Source organism: Ascaphus truei, chromosome 5 (genome assembly GCF_040206685.1).
Source record: "Ascaphus truei isolate aAscTru1 chromosome 5, aAscTru1.hap1, whole genome shotgun sequence".
In the NCBI taxonomy this organism is placed as follows: Eukaryota; Metazoa; Chordata; class Amphibia; order Anura; family Ascaphidae; genus Ascaphus; species Ascaphus truei.
The window spans coordinates 303,492,103-303,516,368 of NC_134487.1; the positions used below are offsets into that span (position 1 = coordinate 303,492,103).

General features: G+C 43.1%; 1 protein-coding gene across 1 annotated transcript in view; it reads right to left on the reverse strand.

Moving 5' to 3' along the window:
• The window catches only part of PIK3C2G (phosphatidylinositol-4-phosphate 3-kinase catalytic subunit type 2 gamma), a 218,116-nt gene that overhangs the window by 143,407 nt on the left and 50,443 nt on the right, over nucleotides 1-24,266 (reverse strand). The window contains exons 11-15 of the mRNA XM_075599209.1: nucleotides 21,248-21,281; nucleotides 15,789-15,984; nucleotides 7,905-8,027; nucleotides 7,042-7,173; nucleotides 4,622-4,733 (exon numbers count right to left, since the gene is read on the reverse strand). Of these exons, the coding sequence (XP_075455324.1) occupies nucleotides 4,622-4,733; nucleotides 7,042-7,173; nucleotides 7,905-8,027; nucleotides 15,789-15,984; nucleotides 21,248-21,281 (597 nt within the window). The remainder of the gene's footprint in view (nucleotides 1-4,621; nucleotides 4,734-7,041; nucleotides 7,174-7,904; nucleotides 8,028-15,788; nucleotides 15,985-21,247; nucleotides 21,282-24,266) is intronic.

The window sequence follows — 24,266 nt, forward strand, 5'->3', positions numbered from 1 at the left end:
ACCATCACATGTACCCAGCTATCTGTATTCTTTACCATCACATGTACGCAGCTACCTGTATTCTTTACCATCACATGTACGCAGCTATCTGTATTCTTTACCATCACATGTACCCAGCTATCTGTATTCTTTACCTGCACATGTACGCAGCTATCTGTATTCTTTACCATCACATGTACCCAGCTATCTGTATTCTTTACCATCACATGTACCCAGCTATCTGTATTCTTTACCATCACATGTACCCAGCTATCTGTATTCTTTACCTGCACATGTACCCAGCTATCTGTATTTTTTACCTGCACATGTACCCAGCTACCTGTATTATTTACCTGCACATGTACGCAGCTATCTGTATTCATTACCTGCACATGTACGTAGCTACCTGTATTATTCACCTGCACATGTACCCAGCTATCCGTATTCTTTACCTGCACATGTACGCAGCTATCTGTATTATTTACCTGCACATGTACCCAGCTACCTGTATTATTTACCTGCACATGTACGCAGCTATCTGTATTCTTTACCTGCACATGTACGCAGCTATCTGTATTCTTTACCTGCACATGTACGCAGCTATCTGTATTCTTTACCTGCACATGTACGCAGCTATCCGTATTCTTTACCTGGACATGTACCCAGCTACCTGTATTCTTTACCTGCACATGTACGCAGCTACCTGTATTATTTACCTGCACATGTACCAAGCTATCTGTATTCATTACCTGCACATGTACCCAGCTACCTGTATTATTTACCTGCACATGTACCCAGCTATCTGTATTATTTACCTGCACATGTACCCAGCTACCTGTATTATTTACCTGCACATGTACCCAGCTATCTGTATTATTTACCTGCACATGTACCCAGCTATCTGTATTCATTACCTGCACATGTACGCAGCTACCTGTATTATTTACCTGCACATGTACGCAGCTACCTGTATTATTTACCTGCACATGTACCCAGCTATCTGTATTCTTTACCTGCACATGTACCCAGCTATCTGTATTCTTTACCTGCACATGTACGCAGCTACCTGTATTCTTTACCATCACATGTACGCAGCTATCTGTATTCTTTACCATCACATGTACGCAGCTATCTGTATTCTTTACCTGCACATGTACGCAGCTATCTGTATTATTTACCTGCACATGTACCCAGCTATCTGTATTCATCACCTGCACATGTACGCAGCTATCTGTATTCTTTACCTGCACATGTACGCAGCTACCTGTATTATTTACCTGCACATGTACCCAGCTACCTGTATTATTTACCTGCACATGTACCCAGCTATCTGTATTCTTCACCTGCACATGTACGCAGCTATCTGTATTCTTCACCTGCACATGTACGCAGCTATCTGTATTATTTACCTGCACATGTACGCAGCTATCTGTATTATTTACCTGCACATGTACCCAGCTATCTGTATTCTTCACCTGCACATGTACGCAGCTATCTGTATTATTTACCTGCACATGTACGCAGCTATCTGTATTCTTTACCTGCACATGTACCCAGCTACCTGTATTCTTTACCTGCACATGTACGCAGCTATCTGTATTCTTCACCTGCACATGTACCCAGCTATCTGTATTCTTTACCTGCACATGTACGCAGCTACCTGTATTATTTACCTGCACATGTACCCAGCTATCTGTATTCTTCACCTGCACATGTACGCAGCTATCTGTATTATTTACCTGCACATGTACCCAGCTACCTGTATTCATTACCTGCACATGTACGCAGCTATCTGTATTATTTACCTGCACATGTACCCAGCTACCTGTATTCATTACCTGCACATGTACGCAGCTATCTGTATTATTTACCTGCACATGTACCCAGCTACCTGTATTCATTACCTGCACATGTACCCAGCTATCTGTATTCATTACCTGCACATGTACCCAGCTATCTGTATTCATTACCTGCACATGTACCCAGCTATCTGTATTATTTACCTGCACATGTACGCAGCTATCTGTATTATTTACCTTCACATGTACCCAGCTACCTGTATTCTTTACCTGCACATGTACGCAGCTACCTGTATTCATTACCATCACATGTACGCAGCTATCTGTATTCATTACCTGCACATGTACCCAGCTATCTGTATTGTTTACCATCACATGTACGCAGCTATCTGTATTCATTACCTGCACATGTACGCAGCTATCTGTATTCTTTACCATCACATGTACGCAGCTATCTGTATTCATTACCATCACATGTACGCAGCTATCTGTATTCATTACCTGCACATGTACGCAGCTATCTGTATTCTTTACCATCACATGTACGTAGCTATCTGTATTCATTACCATCACATGTACGCAGCTATCTGTATTCTTTACCTGCACATGTACGCAGCTACCTGTATTCTTTACCATCACATGTACGCAGCTATCTGTATTCTTTACCATCACATGTACCCAGCTATCTGTATTCTTTACCATCACATGTACGCAGCTATCTGTATTCATTACCTGCACATGTACCCAGCTATCTGTATTCTTTACCATCACATGTACGCAGCTATCTGTATTCTTTACCATCACATGTACGCAGCTATCTGTATTCTTTACCATCACATGTACCCAGCTATCTGTATTATTTACCATCACATGTACGCAGCTATCTGTATTCTTTACCTGCACATGTACGCAGCTATCTGTATTCTTTACCTGCACATGTACGCAGCTATCTGTATTCTTTACCTGCACATGTACCCAGCTACCTGTATTATTTACCTGCACATGTACCCAGCTACCTGTATTATTTACCTGCACATGTACCCAGCTATCTGTATTCTTTACCTGCACATGTACGCAGCTATCTGTATTCTTTACCTGCACATGTACCCAGCTATCTGTATTCTTTACCATCACATGTACGCAGCTATCTGTATTCTTTACCATCACATGTACCCAGCTATCTGTATTCTTTACCATCACATGTACCCAGCTATCTGTATTATTTACCTGCACATGTACCCAGCTATCTGTATTCTTTACCTGCACATGTACCCAGCTACCTGTATTCTTTACCTACACATGTACGCAGCTATCTGTATTCTTTACCTGGACATGTACCCAGCTACCTGTATTCTTTACCTGCACATGTACCCAGCTATCTGTATTCTTTACCTGCACATGTACCCAGCTACCTGTATTATTTACCTGCACATGTACGCAGCTATCTGTATTATTTACCTGCACATGTACCCAGCTACCTGTATTCTTTACCATCACATGTACGCAGCTACCTGTATTATTTACCTGCACATGTACCCAGCTACCTGTATTCTTTACCTGCACATGTACGCAGCTACCTGTATTATTTACCTGCACATGTACCCAGCTACCTGTATTCATTACCTGCACATGTACGCAGCTATCTGTATTCATTACCTGCACATGTACGCAGCTATCTGTATTCTTTACCTGCACATGTACGCAGCTATCTGTATTCTTTACCTGCACATGTACCCAGCTACCTGTATTCTTTACCTGCACCTGTACGCAGCTATCTGTATTCTTTACCTGCACATGTACGCAGCTATCTGTATTCTTTACCTGCACATGTACGCAGCTACCTGTATTCTTTACCTGCACATGTACGCAGCTATCTGTATTCTTTACCTGGACATGTACCCAGCTATCTGTATTATTTACCTGCACATGTACCCAGCTATCTGTATTCATTACCTGCACATGTACCCAGCTATCTGTATTCTTTACCTGCACCTGTACGCAGCTACCTGTATTATTTACCTGCACATGTACGCAGCTATCTGTATTATTTACCTGCACATGTACGCAGCTATCTGTATTCTTTACCTGGACATGTACCCAGCTACCTGTATTCTTTACCTGCACATGTACCCAGCTACCTGTATTCTTTACCTGCACATGTACCCAGCTATCTGTATTCATTACCTGCACATGTACCCAGCTACCTGTATTATTTACCTGCACATGTACGCAGCTATCTGTATTATTTACCTGCACATGTACCCAGCTATCTGTATTCATTACCTGCACATGTACGCAGCTATCTGTATTATTTACCTGCACATGTACCAGCTATCTGTATTATTTACCTGCACATGTACGCATCTATCTGTATTATTTACCTGCACATGTACCCAGCTATCTGTATTATTTACCTGCACATGTACCCAGCTACCTGTATTCTTTACCATCACATGTACGCAGCTACCTGTATTCTTTACCATCACATGTACGCAGCTATCTGTATTATTTACCTGCACATGTACGCAGCTACCTGTATTCTTTACCATCACATGTACCCAGCTATCTGTATTCATTACCTGCACATGTACCCAGCTATCTGTATTCTTTACCTGCACATGTACGCAGCTATCTGTATTCTTTACCATCACATGTACGCAGCTATCTGTATTCATTACCTGCACATGTACCCAGCTACCTGTATTATTTACCTGCACATGTACGCAGCTACCTGTATTCTTTACCATCACATGTACGCAGCTACCTGTATTCTTTACCATCACATGTACCCAGCTATCTGTATTCTTCACCTGCACATGTACCCAGCTACCTGTATTCTTTACCTGCACAGTAACAAGGGTCGGCAAACTTATATCAAAAGCTCCCGGTGTGATGATCGGAGGCGGCCGCACGTGGGATATCATGTTAAGCAGCATACTGCCGTGAACAAGCCGCCTGCAAGACATTAACACGCATGTTACCTCACGAAAGACATTAACACGCATGTTACCTCACGTAAGACATTAACACGCATTGCTACCTCACGTAAGACATTAACACGCATGTTACCGCACGTAAGACATTAACACGCATGTTACCTCACGTAAGACATTAACACGCATTGTTACCTCACGTAAGACATTAACACGCATTGCTACCTCACGTAAGACATTAACACGCATTGTTACCTCACGTAAGACATTAACACGCATGTTACCTCACGTAAGACATTAACACGCATTGTTACCTCACGTAAGACATTAACACGCATGTTACCTCACGTAAGACATTAACACGCATGTTACCTCACGGAAGACATTAACACGCATGTTACCTCACGTAAGACATTAACACGCATGTTACCTCACGTAAGACATTAACACGAATGGTTACTTCACGTAAGACATTAACACGCATGTTACCTCACGTAAGACATTAACACGCATGTTACCTCACGTAAGACATTAACACGCATGTTACCTCACGTTAGACATTAACACGCATTGTTACCTCACGAAAGACATTAACACGCATGTTACCTCACGTAAGACATTAACACGCATGTTACCTCACGTTAGACATTAACACGCATTGTTACCTCACGTAAGACATTAACACGCATTGTTACCTCACGTAAGACATTAACACGCATGTTACCTCACGTAAGACATTAACAGGCATGGTTACGTCACGTAAGGCATTAACACGCATGTTACCTCACGTAAGACATTAACAGGCATGGTTACGTGACGTAAGGCATTAACACACATGGTCATCTCACATAAGACATTAAAACGCATGGTTACCTCAAGTAAGATATTAACACGCATGGTTACCTGATGTAAGACATTAACACGCATGGTTACCTGATGTAAGACATAAACACGCATGGTTAACTGATGTAAGACATTAACACGCATGGTCACCTGACATAACATGGCTCAGTAAATATGACTAAAAAAGAATATCAAAAGCACTGCGGATTGTTCTAATGCTGTTTAATGAGCCCAAACGTTTCCGCCTCCGCTCACCGCATGAAAAAGACCGCTGTGGTCGAAACGTCGCTAAGTTTTGGCTCATTAAACAGCATTAGAAAGCGCTGCAGGGCCTTGTGATGTTCTTGTTCCGGTTTACTGTATTACTTGGATTTCCAGCAGGACACCTTCCCGTGCACGGGTAACTATGTATCTGTTTTGATTGTACGGTGTGCAGCAGGCACCCTCCCTTGTCAGTAAATATGACCCCTTTCAGCCCATTAAAGTGCATTAGCTGTTACATTGTTTCGGCCCCGGTAAGTGTCTTATGGAGAAATACTGAGTAGTAAATATGATGCATCACGGCCGCTCCTTTGCTTGGGCTGTGAGTGTATTCCGGCATGGAGAGTGTCTTAGGCTGAGCTCAGACAGAAGGCGATGCGAGGTGCGCGCGCATGTCCGCCGCAAATTTGGGTTGTGTGCGGTGGGAGTTTTCAAACTGAAAACTCCACCGGCGGCAAAGTACAGCGTTGTTACTGCGACATTTTGCCAGCAAAACCCAAATGGAAATTTGGGGCTACAGTCGCCGCGTGACACGAGCTGGTTTTAGCCAATAAAGGCGAACCAGCTCCGTGACGCGCTCGTTACACGCCCCCGCCACGCCCCCACACGCTGCGATCTGCCTCCTGCAGTTTGAGCACAGATCGCTGCGCTGCAGAAGCGAGCGGCGGGGGGCGTGAACGCTAGCAAGCTGCCGTAGCAGCCTGTCTGAGCGAGCCCTAAGAGAGTAGATCTCCTTATTAGATGCAGTATGGCCGTTGATCTTTAGTAAACTTGGTGCCCAAGTTTTGCAGCAAGAAAACCTTGGTAAATAGCCTTTGGATACCTTGGTAAACTATCACAATCAGTTTAGAATCACCTGGGTATAACTGAAGTCACACTTACGCACAGAAGGGGCTTTTATAGCTAAATGCTTGTCCTCAACTTCTATTAGGTGATTTATCTTTTCCATTTATGTTAGAATGACTTAAGTAAAATCCTTTGGAAAACAAATAGGAAGAATATTACAATCAATTTATTTTCTAATTGAGTAAAGACAGGAGGAAAATAGATTGCACTAATAGTAATGCAATTGTTTTTTTTTGGCTGGGATTAAATCATCAGAGAAGCAATCAAAGGTATTATGGTTGCCCGTCCCTATAGAATTTAAGGTACTAAACCGAACTGATAATTTAACCTATGGCTGTTCTTCATTTTATGGATAATTGTGCTAAAGTAGAGGAACTCACTGCCTTGAATACAGTGGTAGGCACGACCAAGCAAGTACCGAAGCATCGGTGGAAGACTCATTCACTCCAGAGAGCTTAAAGATCAGCACTGATTCGTGAGGAAGACTCTCCAAAGTGACCGGAACGTTGATTCTGAAAGACAATAAATAAGGAGTTACTTTCCCCAAACTGTACACTGTACATACATCTCAGAGTAATGTTCAATTATCATGAAAAGGAACATTCTGTAATTGCCCAGTAGGTCCAATGATGGAACTAGTTTTCTACATGTACCTTTAACAAATGTAAAATAAAAATACAACGTTTAATATTTACCATGATTCTCGTTTAAAGACTTCCAAAGTCGATTTACCCAACTTTTTGAAAAAGTACATTATATTTGCTGGGCATGTGCTCAATAGATTAATATTAGATTTTTTCATGTAGTTCTCACTGTCGAAAGACAAAATAACTATGAACATGATGGTCATTAGGAGACGTTATACTCAAATTGTTTCTTCTTGGTTTACCCACATTTGCACTAATAGTGGTCTATGTATGTGGTCCATGTTAAAAGTGGAGTGATTCTGGGGGAAACCTGCACGGTGTGTATCAAAGAGAGAAGTCCCATTAAAAAAATAAAGATTTTTTGCTTTGACACATCTTACTGTACCTATTATTCATTCAGATGAGTAATTCCAGTAAGATGCACAACGGGTCACAATTAAAACCCTTCTCTCTTTCTCCCCTCCTTCTCCTGTCTCTTTTTCTATCTGTCTTACTTTAATTTGAACCCATGTTGGAAACTCCTGAAATCTATAAGAATATGACTTAGGAATTTTATTAGGCAGAAAAATATGATACAGACAATATAAACATCTTACTTTTCATCCCAAATTGCCATGGAAAATAAGGACTTTCTGGCTGAAGTACTGCCGGACGTTATTACCGGGCATATCATTCTCCCGGCATAAATCACCGAACAGGAAACAGAAAAGACACTGTTACTGAAAAAGAATACAAAGAACAACATTGCAATTGTTGTTAAATGTAAGAATAAAAGTGCCTCGGTATTTATATTAATGCACTGTTTGTTACTATATCAAAGTTTAATTGTTAAAAAAATTATTTTTGAAAGGAAGCACTCCAAAAAAACAATGTCTCAAAAATGGGACCACCCCAGTACCACGCTATACCCCCAGTACCACGCTACACCCCCAGTACCACGCTGCACCCCCAGTACCACGCTACACCCCCAGTAATACGCTGCACCTCCAGTACCACGCTACACCCCCAGTACCACGCTACATCCCCAGTACCACGCTACACCCCCAGTACCACGCTATACCCCCAGTACCACGCTACACCCCCAGTACCACGCTGCACCCCCAGTACCATGCTGCACCCCCAGTACTACGCTGCACCCCCAGTACCACGCTGCACCCCCAGTACCACGCTACACCCCCAGTACCACGCTACACCCCCAGTACCACGCTACATCCCCAGTACCACGCTGCAACCCCAGTACCACGCTGCACCCCCAGTACCACGCTGCACCCCCAGTACCACGCTACACCCCCAGTACCACGCTGCACCCCCAGTACCACGCTACACCCCCAGTACCACGCTGCACCCCCAGTACCACGCTACACCCCCAGTACCAGGCTACAAACCCAAGTACCACGCTGCACCCCCAGTACCACGCTGCACCCCCAGTACCAAGCTACACCCCCAGTACCACGCTACACCCCCAGTACCACGCTACACCCCCAGTACCACGCTACACCCCCAGTACCACGCTACACCCCCAGTACCACGCTACACCCCTAGTACCACGTTGCACCCCCAGTACCACGCTACACCCCCAGTACCACGCTGCACCCCCAGTACAACGCTGCACCCCCAGTACCACGCTGCACCCCCAGTACCACGCTGCACCCCCAGTACCACGCTGCACCCCCAGTACCACGCTACACCCCCAGTACACGCTGCACCCCCAGTACCATGCTACAACCCCAGTAACACACTGCACCCCCAGTACCACGCTGCACCCCCAGTACCACGCTACACCCCCAGTACACGCTGCACCCCCAGTACCACGCTACACCCCCAGTACCACGCTACACCCCCAGTACCACGCTACAACCCCAGTACCACGCTGCACACCCAGTACCACGCTGCACCCCCAGTACCACGCTGCACCCCCAGTACCACGCTACAACCCCAGTACCACGCTGCACCCCCAGTACCACGCTACACCCCAGTACCACGCTACACCCCCAGTACCACGCTACACCCCCAGTATCACGCTACACCCCCAGTACCACGCTACATCCCCAGTACCAAGCTACATTCCCAGTACCACGCTACACCCCCAGTACCACGCTACACCTCCAGTACCACGCTACACCCCCAGTACCACGCTAAACCCCCAGTATCACGCTAAACCCCCATTACCAAGCTACATCCCCATTACCAAGCTACACCCCCAGTACCACGCTTGGGAAAGGTCCCACTGGGGGACCGAAACGTTGGTTTATGTGTCTTTTTCAATACAAAAACTTTTGATCAAACTTACCAGAGTGCTGTCTCCTGATCTCGTGCTTCAAACGGTATCGTATGATATATATATATATATATATATATATATATATATATATATATATATATATATATAATTCCGAACACAAATGAGTAAAATGGTAAAAAAAAAAAAAAATTTACATAACCAAGTGCTTCTATTTTATTGCAGCATTAACATCTGCTGTTAAATGAGAAGGTACCATAAAGGTTTAATTAGTCAGTCTCACTACGGTAGTTGTACTTCTATATCAAGCCTATTTTATAAAGGTGAATTATATTTGTAACTTAGCAAAATGTATTAGGAAAAATGTGCTTCATTCTAGTAACCAAGGTAAAGTAAATTAACGACATTTATCCTTAATGTGTGGCATGAAGTGCAAACTGGTAACACTCACAAAAAGATCTATGTTCGCTGGATTGAATGAACGCACGTCTCTGACAAACAGGCTGAGTATTTAAAAGGCCAGGACAGCCGTGTATTAATCTCTATGACATATATTAAGGGGGGGGGGGGTTATTTACTAATGTCTCCCGGCTGGAATGCAGAAAAACAGCACCAGATTCAAAGAAAAAACATTAAATTGTGTGGTTTTTCGCAGTTATTTGCTTATAAAATATTTTACCAGGACGTAATTCAATGGGGGTGATCCCACGATAAAAAATGAAGCCAGACGCGGGATTCACTAATAAGTGAAGTGCATTTGGTTAGGTGCAGGCAAAAACATTTATTTATTTATTTTATTTTATTTATAAAATATTTTACCAGGAAGTAATACATTGAGAGTTACCTCTCGTTTTCAAGTATGTCCTGGGCACAGAGTAAAACAGGTAATACATGGTTACAAGTACAGTTACATAAATGAACAGGGTATACATTATATACAAGACATTGCGTGCACAGTTAAAGAAAATATATATTATGGGCGTATGAAACAGTTACAGACCAGATTAAAATCTCTCGAACACCTTTTTTGGAAATATATCGGTTTCTTCCCATTGCACCGCCACTACAACTATTTAATGATGGATATTAAGGTTGAGCAGGAATGACCCCCCTTCCTACTTATAAAATGTGAGACAGCCTTGGATTTGAAAGAACTTAAACTGGTGGTGGATGTGAGAGTCTTTGGTAGGTTGTTCCAGTTTTGGGGTGCACGGTAGGAGAAGGAGGAATGTCCGGATACTTTGTTGAGCCTTGGGACCATGAACAGTCTTTTGGAGTCTGATCTCGGGTAATAAGTGCTGCATGTGGGAGGGGTGAGGAGCTTGTTCAGGTAGCTGGGTAGCTTGCCCATGAAGAATTTAAAGGCAAGACAGGAAAGGTGAACTTTGCGCCTAGACTCTAGTGTTGACCAATCTAGTTCTTTGAGCATATCGCAGTGATGTGTGTTGTAGTTGCATTGGAGAACAAAACGACAAATTGAATTGTAGAGGGTGTCAAGTTTGCTAAGGTGGGTTTGAGGTGCCGAGCCTTATTCTATGTCTCCATAGTCAATAATTGGCATTATCATCTGCTGTGCGATACGCTTTCTGACCAGGAGACTTAGGGAGGATTTGTTCCTGTAGAGTACCCCTAGTTTGGCATAGGTCTTGGTTGTCAGGATATCAATGTGCATCCCGAATGTTAAGTGGGAGTCAAACCATAAGCCCAGGTATTTAAAACTAGTGACAGGGGTTAGGGTGGTGTTAGCGTTGGTTCTAATCTGGATCTCAGTCACTGGAAGCTTTAAAAATTTAGTCTTGGTCCCGAATACCATTGTTACAGTCTTGTCAGTGTTTAAAAACAGTTTGTTTTGGGAAATCCAGTTTTCGAGTCTCAAAAAGTCAGACTGAAGTATGTGTTGAAGGTCAGAGAGGCTATGGCTGTGTGCATACAGGATTGTGTCGTCTGCATACATGTGTATTGAAGCTCCCTTACAAGCTGTGGGAAGATCATTGATGAACACTGAGAAGAGTAGGGGCCCTAGAACAGAGCCTGGCGGGACACCACAGGTGATATCCAGGGGGTTGGAGTTAGAGCCTGAGATGGACACATGTTGGGATCTTCCTGATAGGTAGGAATGAAACCAGTTTAAAGCATGCTGCCCTATTCCAGAGCATTGGAGTTTGTTGAGCAGGATAGCATGATCTACTGTGTCAAAAGCCTTTGCAAAATCTAGGAATACTGCATAAACAATAAACATGCCCGTCTGCCGCGAGCTGCTTTCTTTTCCCTGCTATTGTGCTTACAATTCTAAAGCGCGATAGCTGATAGAACTGCATAGCAACGCCGTGTCTCCATGCACGGCTCTTACAGGCGATCGTACAGTATACATATACATTTTGATACTAGTATACATATACAGGGGATCTCCTGAGCTGAACCGCATTAGTTTCTGCCTCTGGGACCCCCTACTTCATGAGATACAGGCACCGTTATGGGGTGCTGGTATCCCCTGTGCTATTAAAGCTCCTGCGTCAAGTGACCGGGGGGTTTAAATCCTGCAGGGGGATACCTGCACCCCATAACGGGGCCTGTATCTCATGAAGTAGGGGGTCCCCGAGGCTGAAACTAATGCGGTTCAGCTCAGGAGACCCCCTGCTCATGTGCACTAGTATCCAAACACACGTATCAATAAAAAATAATTCATTACAGTAGCTGCACTAATATAATTTTTATTAATAGTTTGCGGGAGCAGGGGGTCTCCCGAGATGAACCGCATTGATTTCAGCCTCGGGGAAACCCTGCTTTCTGAGTTACAGGCCCAGATATGGGGTGCCGGTATCTCCTCCATTATTTAAATGCCCCGCGCCATGTGACGTGGACGCTTTAAAAATGGCGGCGACATTGGCATCCGATGCCCCATACCGGGGACTGCCTGACGATTGCCGGGGACCCCTGGATGAAAAAATAAATCTTCGTGGACTGCTGTCTGCTCCACCTTGGAATACAGCCTCTCGCAGATACCCATCCTGTAGCTGTGGAGCGTAGCCCCGGACTGGGGTTACTGGACTCCTCAGGAACTGCTGGATCTGTTGGTACCAAATGCAGGGGGATGGTGACATCCTCAATGGGCAGGGTTACCAAAGGCTTCTCTGCCAGGGCAAGTGCCCTGCTTGCACTTCTGGTGATGGCTGCTACGGGAGCAGCATCCTCCGCAAACGAGCAGATGAGGTGCCCCAGGTCGTTATCGAGTATCACATCAGTACTCAACCCAGACAAAACACCCACATCTCTCATACCTCGACTGGCACCCATTCAAGGAACACTCTGGAAACGCGGATTGACCTACTGTAGGTCTCCCGTCTGGAATGGTTATCTGCATCCCTGTGCCCGGGTGCAAATCCTCTGGTATGACTATACCAGGTCTCACCAGAGTGACAGTGGCACCGGAGTCGATCAGCTGCCTGGCAAGCTCCAATGGTCACTGGCCCCAAATGCTTTCTCCTCACATTGTTGGACTGCAACCCGACAGTTGCAATCCGATGCCCGTCTTTCTCCACTGCTGTGCCACTCATGGCAGCTGTAGAAATCGCCGCCCGGGTCCACTGAAGGACTTGCTGGATGGCTGCTCCGCTTTGAGTACTAGTCCCACGATGGCGACCGGGTTGGCAGCTGGAGTACGCTGACCCTGAGGGGGGCTGTGGGAGCTGGACCGCTCAGGACACTCAGGTTTGAGGAGCCCAGTCCAATTGCACTGGTAACACCACCTTTCGTACCTGAAGTCTGCAGACTTGGTTGTACTCACCTCTGCAGATGCTTTGGGCTTCCCCTGTGGCACACTGGCATTGATTTCAGTGCCCTTGGGTGCCCGAGCCGGAGTGGCTCCATTCGGTGCAGACACTTTCCTGCCCGACAATGCACGGCTGGTGACATATTCATCAGCCAGGCTGGCAGCATCTCCGCAAGTGGCCAATCCCTCACCCAATCCCTCACCTCAGGCTGGCACTGCTGCAAAGACCTCTCCTCGGACATGAAGTTCTGTCGACCGCGCAGTTTGACATGTTCAGAAGTAGCGGATTGAAATGGGAAAAAACCTTATTCTCTATTGCAAACCGCTCATAAAAAAAGTGACAAAGCTCGCGGTTTAACAGCCAAGCCGTCCGGATTGTGCGCGCTTTAGAAGCGGAATGAGTTGGCGCTAACTCCATCCCCGGTCTGATTTATGGGTTTTGCTCTCTCAACCAATTCCTTATTTCAGGCTCTAAATGTAACTCGCAATACCGATCGTGCGCGGTGTGTGAAAAAATGCCAGTTTTAGAAGTGGTTCGCATAACGAAGCTACAAGGACTGCAGTTTTAGTTAAAAATATGCGAGTTGGGGGCTTTTTTGACAAATTAATCGGATTGGCAGAGCTGGAGTAAAAAAGCCTTTAAGACACGGATTGGACATGTGAGAAGGGCGTGCAGAATAGCAACGCACGCACATCTGCTTCTAAAGGGCACTTTAGAAGCGGGTTGTCAAATTTCAGAGCTACTAGAGTAGTCCCTGAAGGTTTCAAATCCAATCATGACCTTTATTGTCATCTAATGGAGATGCAATAAAGAACCTTATAAAATAAAGTAAAAAATAAGATGCAACTGTAAGTTGATACATGAAAATGTTGTGCTATGCAAACCATGGAACACTTTAACAGCTAATAAATCAATGAAAAATCAACTGGCGCTATGCACGTTTCTATTACTTAAACCAGCTACGGATTGAGAAATCTCCCTATTATTGTTATGGGAAGGGCCCCTCCAAACCGTGATTATGCCTTGTACTGTATGCCGGTCTCTGCTGCTGTGCTTTGTTTTTCAGGGTGCATACTTTCATACTTTCACCCCCTTATGCTTTCCTGGAGAGTAATTAGAATGTGTCTGATGTAATTATATATCATATTCTTATGGAAAAACATCTAATTATGATATGGAATACTAATGTTACAAAGTGAGATTATCTTTACTGTGTTGTAATGTTATTACAGAGGCACTTAGACAGCCTTAGTGATTTCGGGAAAGCCATATGTACTTGGTATTATGAATCAAAATGCTGCAAACATTTGTAGCTATGCCTGGCTTGGCTACTAATCTACCCTGCCTGACATGTACGTCCTGGTATCAGTGCAGGCCGTGTTAGGCCCAATCCAGGGTTTTCCTCAGTAGTAAGCAGCTCCCTTGAGTGACAGGAGGGGGGGCGGGCTAAGGCCTGTGTTTTGCCCAATCCTGGGCTCAGACCTTGGACCCTCCCCCTCGGTACCTAAAGGGCTGCACACCCAAATTGTTTCAGTGCTGTCTCTCCCCTGAGAGAGACTTGTCTCACAGGAAAGGTGTGCAGGGCTCTGTCACCTTCTATCCCATCCCCTAGGGGACTGGGAGTGAGGACCACACCTCCTACTCTAATCGGGAGTGGGGGAAGAGCTAGGACCAACCTCTTGGGTCCATGACTGGGGGTTGAGTCCAGGGACCATCCTGTTTATGAAAATATACTCCTGCCTGAGTCGCAATCTATCAGGGGGAGTATTGGTGAATTCTCCTGCAGGGATTGCCTCCATCATTCCCTGGAGCCTGCAAGAGATAGAGGCGCTGAACCCATGAGAGAGAACCAGCTATCACCCCAAAAGCCTGTCCTGTCTTCCTCAACAACAACGGCGGAATCTCAGAGCTTCTGTGAGCAAGCAGGTACCCAGCACTACACACCTGGTAGCAGGGGGATCTCCCGGAGGGTGGGGGAAACACCGCTGCACATTTTTCAGAAGTCTTGTAGTTCTCGCATCTCATGTTATCAAGTAAAACACAATGCATCTGCAGTATTACTATACAAGTAAAACACAATGCATCTGCAGTATTACTATACAAGTAAAACACAATGCATCTGCAATATTACTATACAAGTAAAACACAATGCATCTGCAGTATTACTATACAAGTAAAACACAATGCATCTGCAGTATTACTATACATGTAACACAAATCCAGCCTGGAGGAGCTGTGATCTGGAAGACACACATCTTCTTGCTTTTTATTCTATGTATCACAATCATTATTTACTAAACCGTTTGTTTTATTTTCACATGCAGAGATTGGTACAAGTGGAAAGCCTCCGGAAACCCCAATCTTTAGTATGATGCTAGACAATGTATTGGTAAACGCAGGACACTGTACTATAATTTCTATTCAATATTATAGAGATATTTAATATTCAAAGTAATATTGCCAATCCTGACCTTTTCACCCAGCTGTCTAGAAGGTTGTGAGCTGCATACAAATGGAAGCTTAAGTGGGGATCCATGCTGTCCACACAGCAGCGATGCAGGCTGCTGGGGATCTCCACATGGAAGTCTGTATGGAAGCTTGTGCTGTGGATGTTGATGAGATGAGAGATGGCCCTGGATAGTTGAATCACAGCGCTCTGTATGTGAACTTGAAAGCAGAAACAAAGTAATTATAATTTGCTGGACAGGAGCATGTAAATGATCAAAGCATAATTAGGTGCCACATTACTTCAGAAATCTATGTTTTATTGAATGACGAAAACTTCCCATTTTGAGTTTTCAAGGCTCAGTTGAACATATGATGAAACTACATAATTGCCTTTACTACATATTACTTGGAACACCTATAATGCAGAATATTACATTAGATTATTAACCAATATCAAAAAGAAACCAACTATTTACAGACTCAGACATATGAAAAAAGAAATAGCAATAGAAAAAGAAATATAAATAAAAAAAGAGAGGATCAAATGAGGGTTCTTGGGGAGAGTTTAAGTTTGAAGTCCATGACGAAACTCTGTATGCGAGCGAAACGCGTGGGGCATCATGACACTATGATGTCTTAACCAGGAATTCCATTAAAGCTCAGGCAGAGGCAGTATGATCGCTAGGACTAGGGATTAGCTAATAATGTTACTTATACTTTAGCAATTCTGCTATTATGTAGCTCATTCAAGTGGTACTAGCAGCCATTTTAGACACTGTTATTTGAGGCTAAGGATACATAGATTCTATTGGTGACTATATCAGTTAGCTAAAGCAGTTCTGCTCTATACAGTGCCTTATCCAATCACAGGCTGCCTATTTGTATCTGATATTCCTAGTCAGGCTAGCACCCACCCTGCGTCCGGCCCATTTGCTGTATGCACAGGTTACATACTAATATCCCCCATACCTAGTTATAAGGGGACCTGTGTTGCTTGTAAACCTATTAAAGGTTTCCTATATCCCTGGCTCTGTCCCTGTTATTGTTTGGCATGTAGGGGCAATCACCCCACTGCCTAATTATTTATCTATATACGTAGTTTCATCAGCCAGTACCAATACAGCTAATAATACTATCATGGTTTTAAACTTATTTTGCCACTTTCATCACAGTTTAATGCACGAGTATCACACTGCGCCGATTTTCACATTGCCATCTTATTATAATTATATTCAATTAAAGTTACGCTCTAATTTGCCCAGGTACGCCCCTACAACGCACTTCTTTTGCTTGGCCTGTGACTCATCACAGAGCTCCCTTTCAGTACTCCTATTTACTTACTCTACGCGGGTAGCACCCACACACCTCACGTGGTATTATTTAGGCATTACCAATATATTTCCTTTAAGATTTCCTACTGTTGAGCAGTGTAGCTTCCACCTTATTTCGCACTGTTATTCAACTTGCAAAATTCTTTAAAATCGCTAGATTTGCTTAATGGTGAGACTAAGAATAGGACACGTCGCGTTTTGCTCACGGTCTGGTGATATCTCGCCGAAAGCTTACTAATTTGGCGAAACGATGAGCCCTCTGAGGTTTGCCGAAATGTTTAGCAGGAAATCGAATTGGGGGGGGAGGGGTGAGGGGGGACGGGCGGGGGGGAGGGGGTGAGGGGGGACGGGCAGGGGGAAACCTTCAACATTTTCAACTCCAGATTATTTTAACACATAGCTCCCTAATCAGCTTTGCAATCATCAGACCAAAGCAGGGGGGCTCAACTCCACTCCTCAAGACCCTCCAACAGGTCAAGTTTTCATGATATCCCTGCTTCAGCACAAGTGGCTTAGTCAAAGACTGAGCCATTGATTTAGCCACCTGTACTGAAGCAGGGATATCCTGAAAACCTGACCTCCTGGGGGGCACCAAAGGCGTTAATATTATTGAGCCAATGATGCCTCAAACAATTCACAGGGCCGCTCTCATACTTTGCACATACAGTAATGTCATTTGAATGATGAGAATGAGAAAAGACCGCTCATTCAGCTCATGCAAAGTACTTGGCAAATATTCCTTTCACAATTTTCCTCCTTCATAACTCGGCTGTATTTTTATCAAATGTCACAGATTTTAGTTTTTTTCCCTTCTGCTTTTGGTTTTCTTTTCATATGATGAAAAAAGCTGCCAGTACTACTAATCTTTTCTTTTTTTTTTTTTTTTCCTGCAGAGAACTATAGATTTTTCTTTCAAATTAATGTACATTTACATATAAATGCTTCTTTCAACAAATGTTCCAAATCAAAGAGCTAATAAATTATTTACAAGGTTCTATATTTTATGTATATATTTATATGTATTATAATCTCCCAATGATTTACATTAAATAAGCAGCAGTCATGTTTTATTAAAATACTGTAAAATTAATGACTATGCTTGCTACAGAAAAATTATAGTTCAGAATTTAAAGCAGGGAGCCTTAAGTATTTTAGCAATTACTAATACATCAGTTTCTTTATAGAGTGGTGGTGCTGGCATGTGCAGAATTTACAGATACAATTTCCACTATTTTAACATTGTTCATACTAGATGTCATTTAAGTAATTGGTATCAGGACATAAAGTTGCCAAATGTGTATAAATATTTATTTGTAAAGCATTGATTCAACCTTTACCATGAAACACCATAAGTATGAAATTAACATCGAGCCACAACACAAAGTGTTGTGCATTTGCATTTAAGGTAGAAATCCTCCGTGGAGTTTGAAATCACGCTTTCTGATTTGTAAGCGAAACAAACTTTTTCACACGCGTTAGCAAACTTTATGAATTTTATCATTTTTTGTTGTGCAAAAAAGTTGGATTTGTTTCAAAAGTCTATATCAAGTTTGGTTAATGCTCAGTGGGCATTGCATGTCTGATTTATTTCAATTCATGTCGCTTTCAGAAGTAAATGTAAAAGAAACAAGTCAGACGGCTGCTATTTGTAATGAAACCGTGGCCTCTGTGGATTTCAGAAGATTATGACATGTCCTGATGATCGATGCGTTTGTCCTCTATGACACGCTGATTACGTTTTGTTATGTGGTTGCCAGGCAGCAATACCGAAGCTGCTTCCGGGTGTGGTGGTGTCACCACGCACATGCAGGGACCGCGTCGCGTGCCCACTGACATCACAGCAATACCGGACGCACCGGAGGAGCAGCCGGACATACACGTTGTTATTCGTGGTGATGGGCACTTTGGGTGATATTTAAGAGCCTGTTCAGGGTATTTCTAAACACATGGGTGAGGAAGGCGCAGTGTCACGAGACATTACTGTGGATCTGTCGATACTATGCAGTAAAACTTAGCAATTTTTGCTGCAGTACTTGTGTACCTCCATCCCATTTCTTAATAAACTTCTATTTCTCAGCACAATAGCACATTTGTAGCAATTTGGCCCATTTTTCCTGTGACCGGAACATTTCAATCAAAGCTTTGTTTTTTTCATACTTTTTGTAAAGTTTGATCGAAACAGTGAAGTGAATCTCAGCAGGATGTAACCTGCTAATGCGATAACTTAATATTTCCCGTAGGTAGGTTTGCCCTGACTAAAAAGGGTTATTAGTAACTCCCTTGCTGGTGAGGTGAGTCAATTAATTGCGCTGGCACCATTGGATGTGGCCAGTACTGTATACAGTATGCCTTCCACAAGGCCAATCCAATGGTGCTACCACCATTAAGTTGCTCCCTGGAACAGGGGGGCTCAACTACAGTCCTCAAGCCCCCCAACAGGTTAGGTCTTCAGGATACCGTGCTTCAGCATAGGTGGCTCAGTCAGGGGCTCAGTCTTTGTATGTATGTATGTATGTATGTATGTATGTATGTATCTATGTATGTATATGTAGCCAAGACAGGTTTCTGGCTACCAGTTTGCCCTTCTCCTGGCAGAAAGCCCTGGTAAGAGCAGGCCTGCCAGGACTAATACTGGGGTTTCCCCACCCCTAGCAGCTTCAGTGAGTCACAGGTGAGGCGGATGCGACTAGGCCTGTGTGTCCAATCAGGGACTCAGACCTGGTTCCTGCTTTTCTTGTACTTAAAGGGCTGCACTAGCAAAGTTAGTCAGTTGTCTCTACCCTTGAGAGAAACAGGTTCTCACCCAGCAGTGCGGATTGGCTGTGCACTCACTGCCTTCTCCCCTTTGGGAGTTAGGCGTGAGACAATACCCCTGTCTCTAATAGGGAGTCAGGGAAGAGCAAGGACTGCTGTGGGGACTCTGTACCCGCAGTGGAGGTCCAGGGTACATCCTGAGGGTGAATCCCCAAGAACTGCTGTAACCACTGTGTGAGTTGTGTATGCTGACCATCTGCAGTGTGTACAATAAAGTGTGTTCCTGTTCCAATATATCTTCCTGCCTGAGAGTGCAATCTATCAGGGGGAGAGGAAGTAAGTTCTCCTGCAGGGATTGTCTCCACATCCCTGGGGCCTGCAAGAGATGGAGGCACTGTCACCGTGAGTACGAATCAGTTACTACCTCAGAAGCCTGTTCTGTTCTCCTCCACAACACCGCAGGATGCTCAGATCTACTGTGAGCCAGCAGGTATGCACCACACCACACCCAACCATGTAGCAGTGAACCAGAGTGTGGGGGAACATGTGTTACATATGTATGTATATTTTTATGAGCATTGCAGAAGACACATTACTGCACTAGGGTTGCCAGGTGGCTTCTCCAAAAATACTGGACACAATTGTGAAAGGTGTGACACACTTGAGACATGTACACACACACACACACGCGCTTGAGAGACACACACACACCTCTCTCTGCTCCATGCTGTTTTCTCTTCTTCTTGGCCCCACCCTCATGCTCCTGACACCTCCTCCTAATTGGCTGCTGGTGGGTAATTCAGCCAATCAGAATAGAGGAAGCTGCCCAGCCCCCTAGCAGCAGTGCTGCTTTCTCCCTGCTAGGGGAAATCCTGCAGCCCTTCCATCCGGTCAGGTCACTATGTCCAGAGTGGTAATACTGGGCACATAAATGTCGGGTATTACCACTATTTTTTTACTGGACAGAGTGTCCAAATACAAGACAGTCTAGTTCAATACTGGACACCCTGCACTACATTCCAGGGATTAGAATTATAAACGCTACATCGGTGTAATGAGAAATTATCCATAGAAGCCTAAAGACAAAGTTTCCACAGATTTTACATATATAATAATAAAAAAAAATATACATATGTTTGTCTTCATCTTGTACATTTAAGAAACAGCCAGATTCATTGCGCCGGGCTGATCAGAAGAACTTTGTGCATTCGAAGTACAGATGTAGGATGCGTTATTGCACTGGAAGGCGCGTTGCAGCAAGTGCAATAACGCATTAGCCCTGCTCCCCGCGCAGCTACTTCTGAGGGTTGATGACTTCTCCCGCGGGCGTGTTACGCGTGTCCCGCCATTCCAGTTTTTAGGAAGATGTAACTAAACGTCAGTGTAATAAAAGTTACCTTTTGCTGTGTTTGCTGAGTTGGGCTTCCAGTTCTACAGGAAAAAAGGAACATACCGTAAGTTAACAGACCTGAGAAACTATAACTCCTTCAGTGCCTGTGTGGCCTTCATGCTGGATCCTACGGCACAGAAGGGTTTTTTCCTCAAATAAAAACTTTTGTGATAACCTCGAAATAGCCGATATTTGTATCCTTATCTTTTAATACTGCTTAGCGCCGCAGAAATTTGCATGAGACACAAAGGCTTATTGAATAAGCTCCAAAGCAGCCGATCTAACAGCGACTGGACTAAACGTCTTTTTCTTAAATGGGGGTTTCTACGATCCCCCACTTCAGAGCTTATTGAATAAACCTTTTAGACTCTCTGAAATTCCTATGCCCGTTGGAAAGGCAATGTGGTATAAATTATCAGAGAGAAAAAAAAGAGATGGAGGACAGGGCACACGGATTTGCAAATAGAAAATATTCATTTAAGCTAGCACGACGTTTCGACCGCAATGGTCTTTATCAAGTGCAAAAAAATGGCTCTTTTCTGCACTTGATAAAGACCATTGTGGTCGAAACGTCGTGTCAAATCCGTGTGCTCTGTCCTCCACCTCTCTTTGTATACCTTGGGTTGGATGCAGCCTTTCGTTCATGGACAGGAGCTCCGGTAACTGTATCATCTCTTATTATATCATAGTACTTGGTGTGCAGCACTTATCCTCTTTCGAATAAATTATTAGAGAACATACATGTATTCTACCAAATTTGACATACTGTATTGGCCCAAATATAGCCTGGCCTCGTACATAATACGACCCTAAAGTTTTGAAGGTGTTCTATGTGAAAAATAAAAGGTGTTAGGCTGCGCATATAATACGAGTACAGTTTTCGGAAGGACATTTTTAGGAAAAAACCATAGCACTATATACAGTACTTAGAGGTTGTAGTATAACATCTGTGTCCGGAGATATTTTTTCTGATATTCAAAGTACAGTATCTGTAATTGCGGGGAGCCCACAGTCGCTATCAACAATGGGGATACCAAACCTGGCTACATACTGTATGTACTTCTCTAGCAACAAGTACATTTCTCATATACTGTATGTATCGGAGTTTAAAGCTTTCAAAACATCACTAATCTCTGCCTTGTAGTTGAGCCACTCAGGAATTGTACTAACATGTTGCTATGTTTGAGTGTGAGTGCACACATATTGGTTCTTGTAACGAAGCCTGTAAAAGTCCTGTGTGAACCTCAAAGATCAATAACTTACATGTGCAATTTTTTTCACAAAGAATTGGCACGATCGTCATGTAACACATTTGTGAATGAAACAAGAGTTTATTAGGTAGGACGTATCTAGTAAAGAGGATTTTTAAGAGAAGCACAATTAGCAATTAGATCTGTTTATTTCTAACACATTTGTCAGGTATTTGTTTATCTTCTATGTTATAGCTGTTTTTATTAGGACACTGGATGACTAGACAGATAAAATATGTCGTTCTTCTACAATTTACATGTAGATTGAATTAAAAATACCTCACATTTAAAAAATGACATAACATTAAAGCTTGTTAAAGCTTACAGAAATTTCATCATTGCGTCTGTACAATAAGATTGTCAAGATAACAAAAATGGAGGTAGAGTACCTTTTTTTAGTGATTTGTGTACCATATTTAATTATTCGTCGGTTTATTACTTAGAATTCTATATTACAACATACAAATTCAGCTAGCAACAAGATAATACATTTCTAATACTATAGTGTTGACATTTTGCATTCTAAAAATCAATTCCAATATATTTTTCAAAATAGATACAAATATTTATATTTTGTTTGATGGACAATGGACATCTTTATGGCAAGGACTTTATCAATACCTTCTGCTACTTATTCCACATTGCATTGATTAAGAGAAGGTGCGTGTACACAAGAGACATCTACTATAAACTTGATGGAAACAAGGATTGCTGCAATGCAATTTCTATGATAATATATAGGACATTCAGCGTGTTGTAGAATTGCTTTCCAAATACCCCCATCTTAAAGCTGACTGGGGCGAAACAAACCACTTAATAAAGATTTCAGGAAAACAAGCAGGGACAGAATAATGGTTAAATGAAAGTAACTAACGTTGATGTTGGGCTCTGCCTGTTTTCTAAAAGAGATGTTAGAAATCCAATCATGTTCCTAACAGAAATGTAACAGAATAGCTACAGTATGAGACACAACGAGGGTTAGAAGGCAAGGGAGAAAACGGAGCCCATCTCCGTGTAACACCACCGTTACTGTCCAAACTTACTTCCTGGGGTAAATATATTGTCTGTCATAACAATTGAGTACATTGACATATATATATATATATATATTTGAAGATGGATTTCTGTGATTCAGAATCCCTTATGGACTCTATTTGATTTATGTCATTCAAAATCCATTTTGATTTCCCATGACTCTACTGTGTCATGTCATTCAGGCTGAACTAAGATAGATTGTGGGATGTGAGAAAAAAGCACATTTAAGGAAAACAACTGATTTGTAGGGAGGTTAGAACAAGTGAATTGTTTATAGTACATTTTGGGTACAAATTGGAGCCTATCAAGGTTATAGATTGTGTGCCCAGACTTTTCCAAGGACCAGAATATGTTATTGTTTAATTGCATTATCACGTCTTATTAACAAAATCCAGGTAGGAAAAAACTACATGATGTCTGTTTGGGAATAGTTTCCGCAGAACAGAAACATCCCAAAGCACTGCTCTCCATGTTTAACATGCATCTTTCCTGTACTGCCACCTCTCTAAGAATAAGGGAAGGAACTGCAAGAAATCTGTCTCAGACTAATTCATTTGGAGTTATATACAACGGATCTGTATGTTCACCTTTTTCTAGCATCTATTATCCAGTTATTTTCAGAGATGTGCAAAACTCTCTCATGGGGTCGGGAAACATGTGAAAATGTCCGCTGCTGAGTCAGAGTTTGCAAGCAATTCGCCAAGTATTCAGTCGATGTGCATTGCAATTTTGTTTAATAAC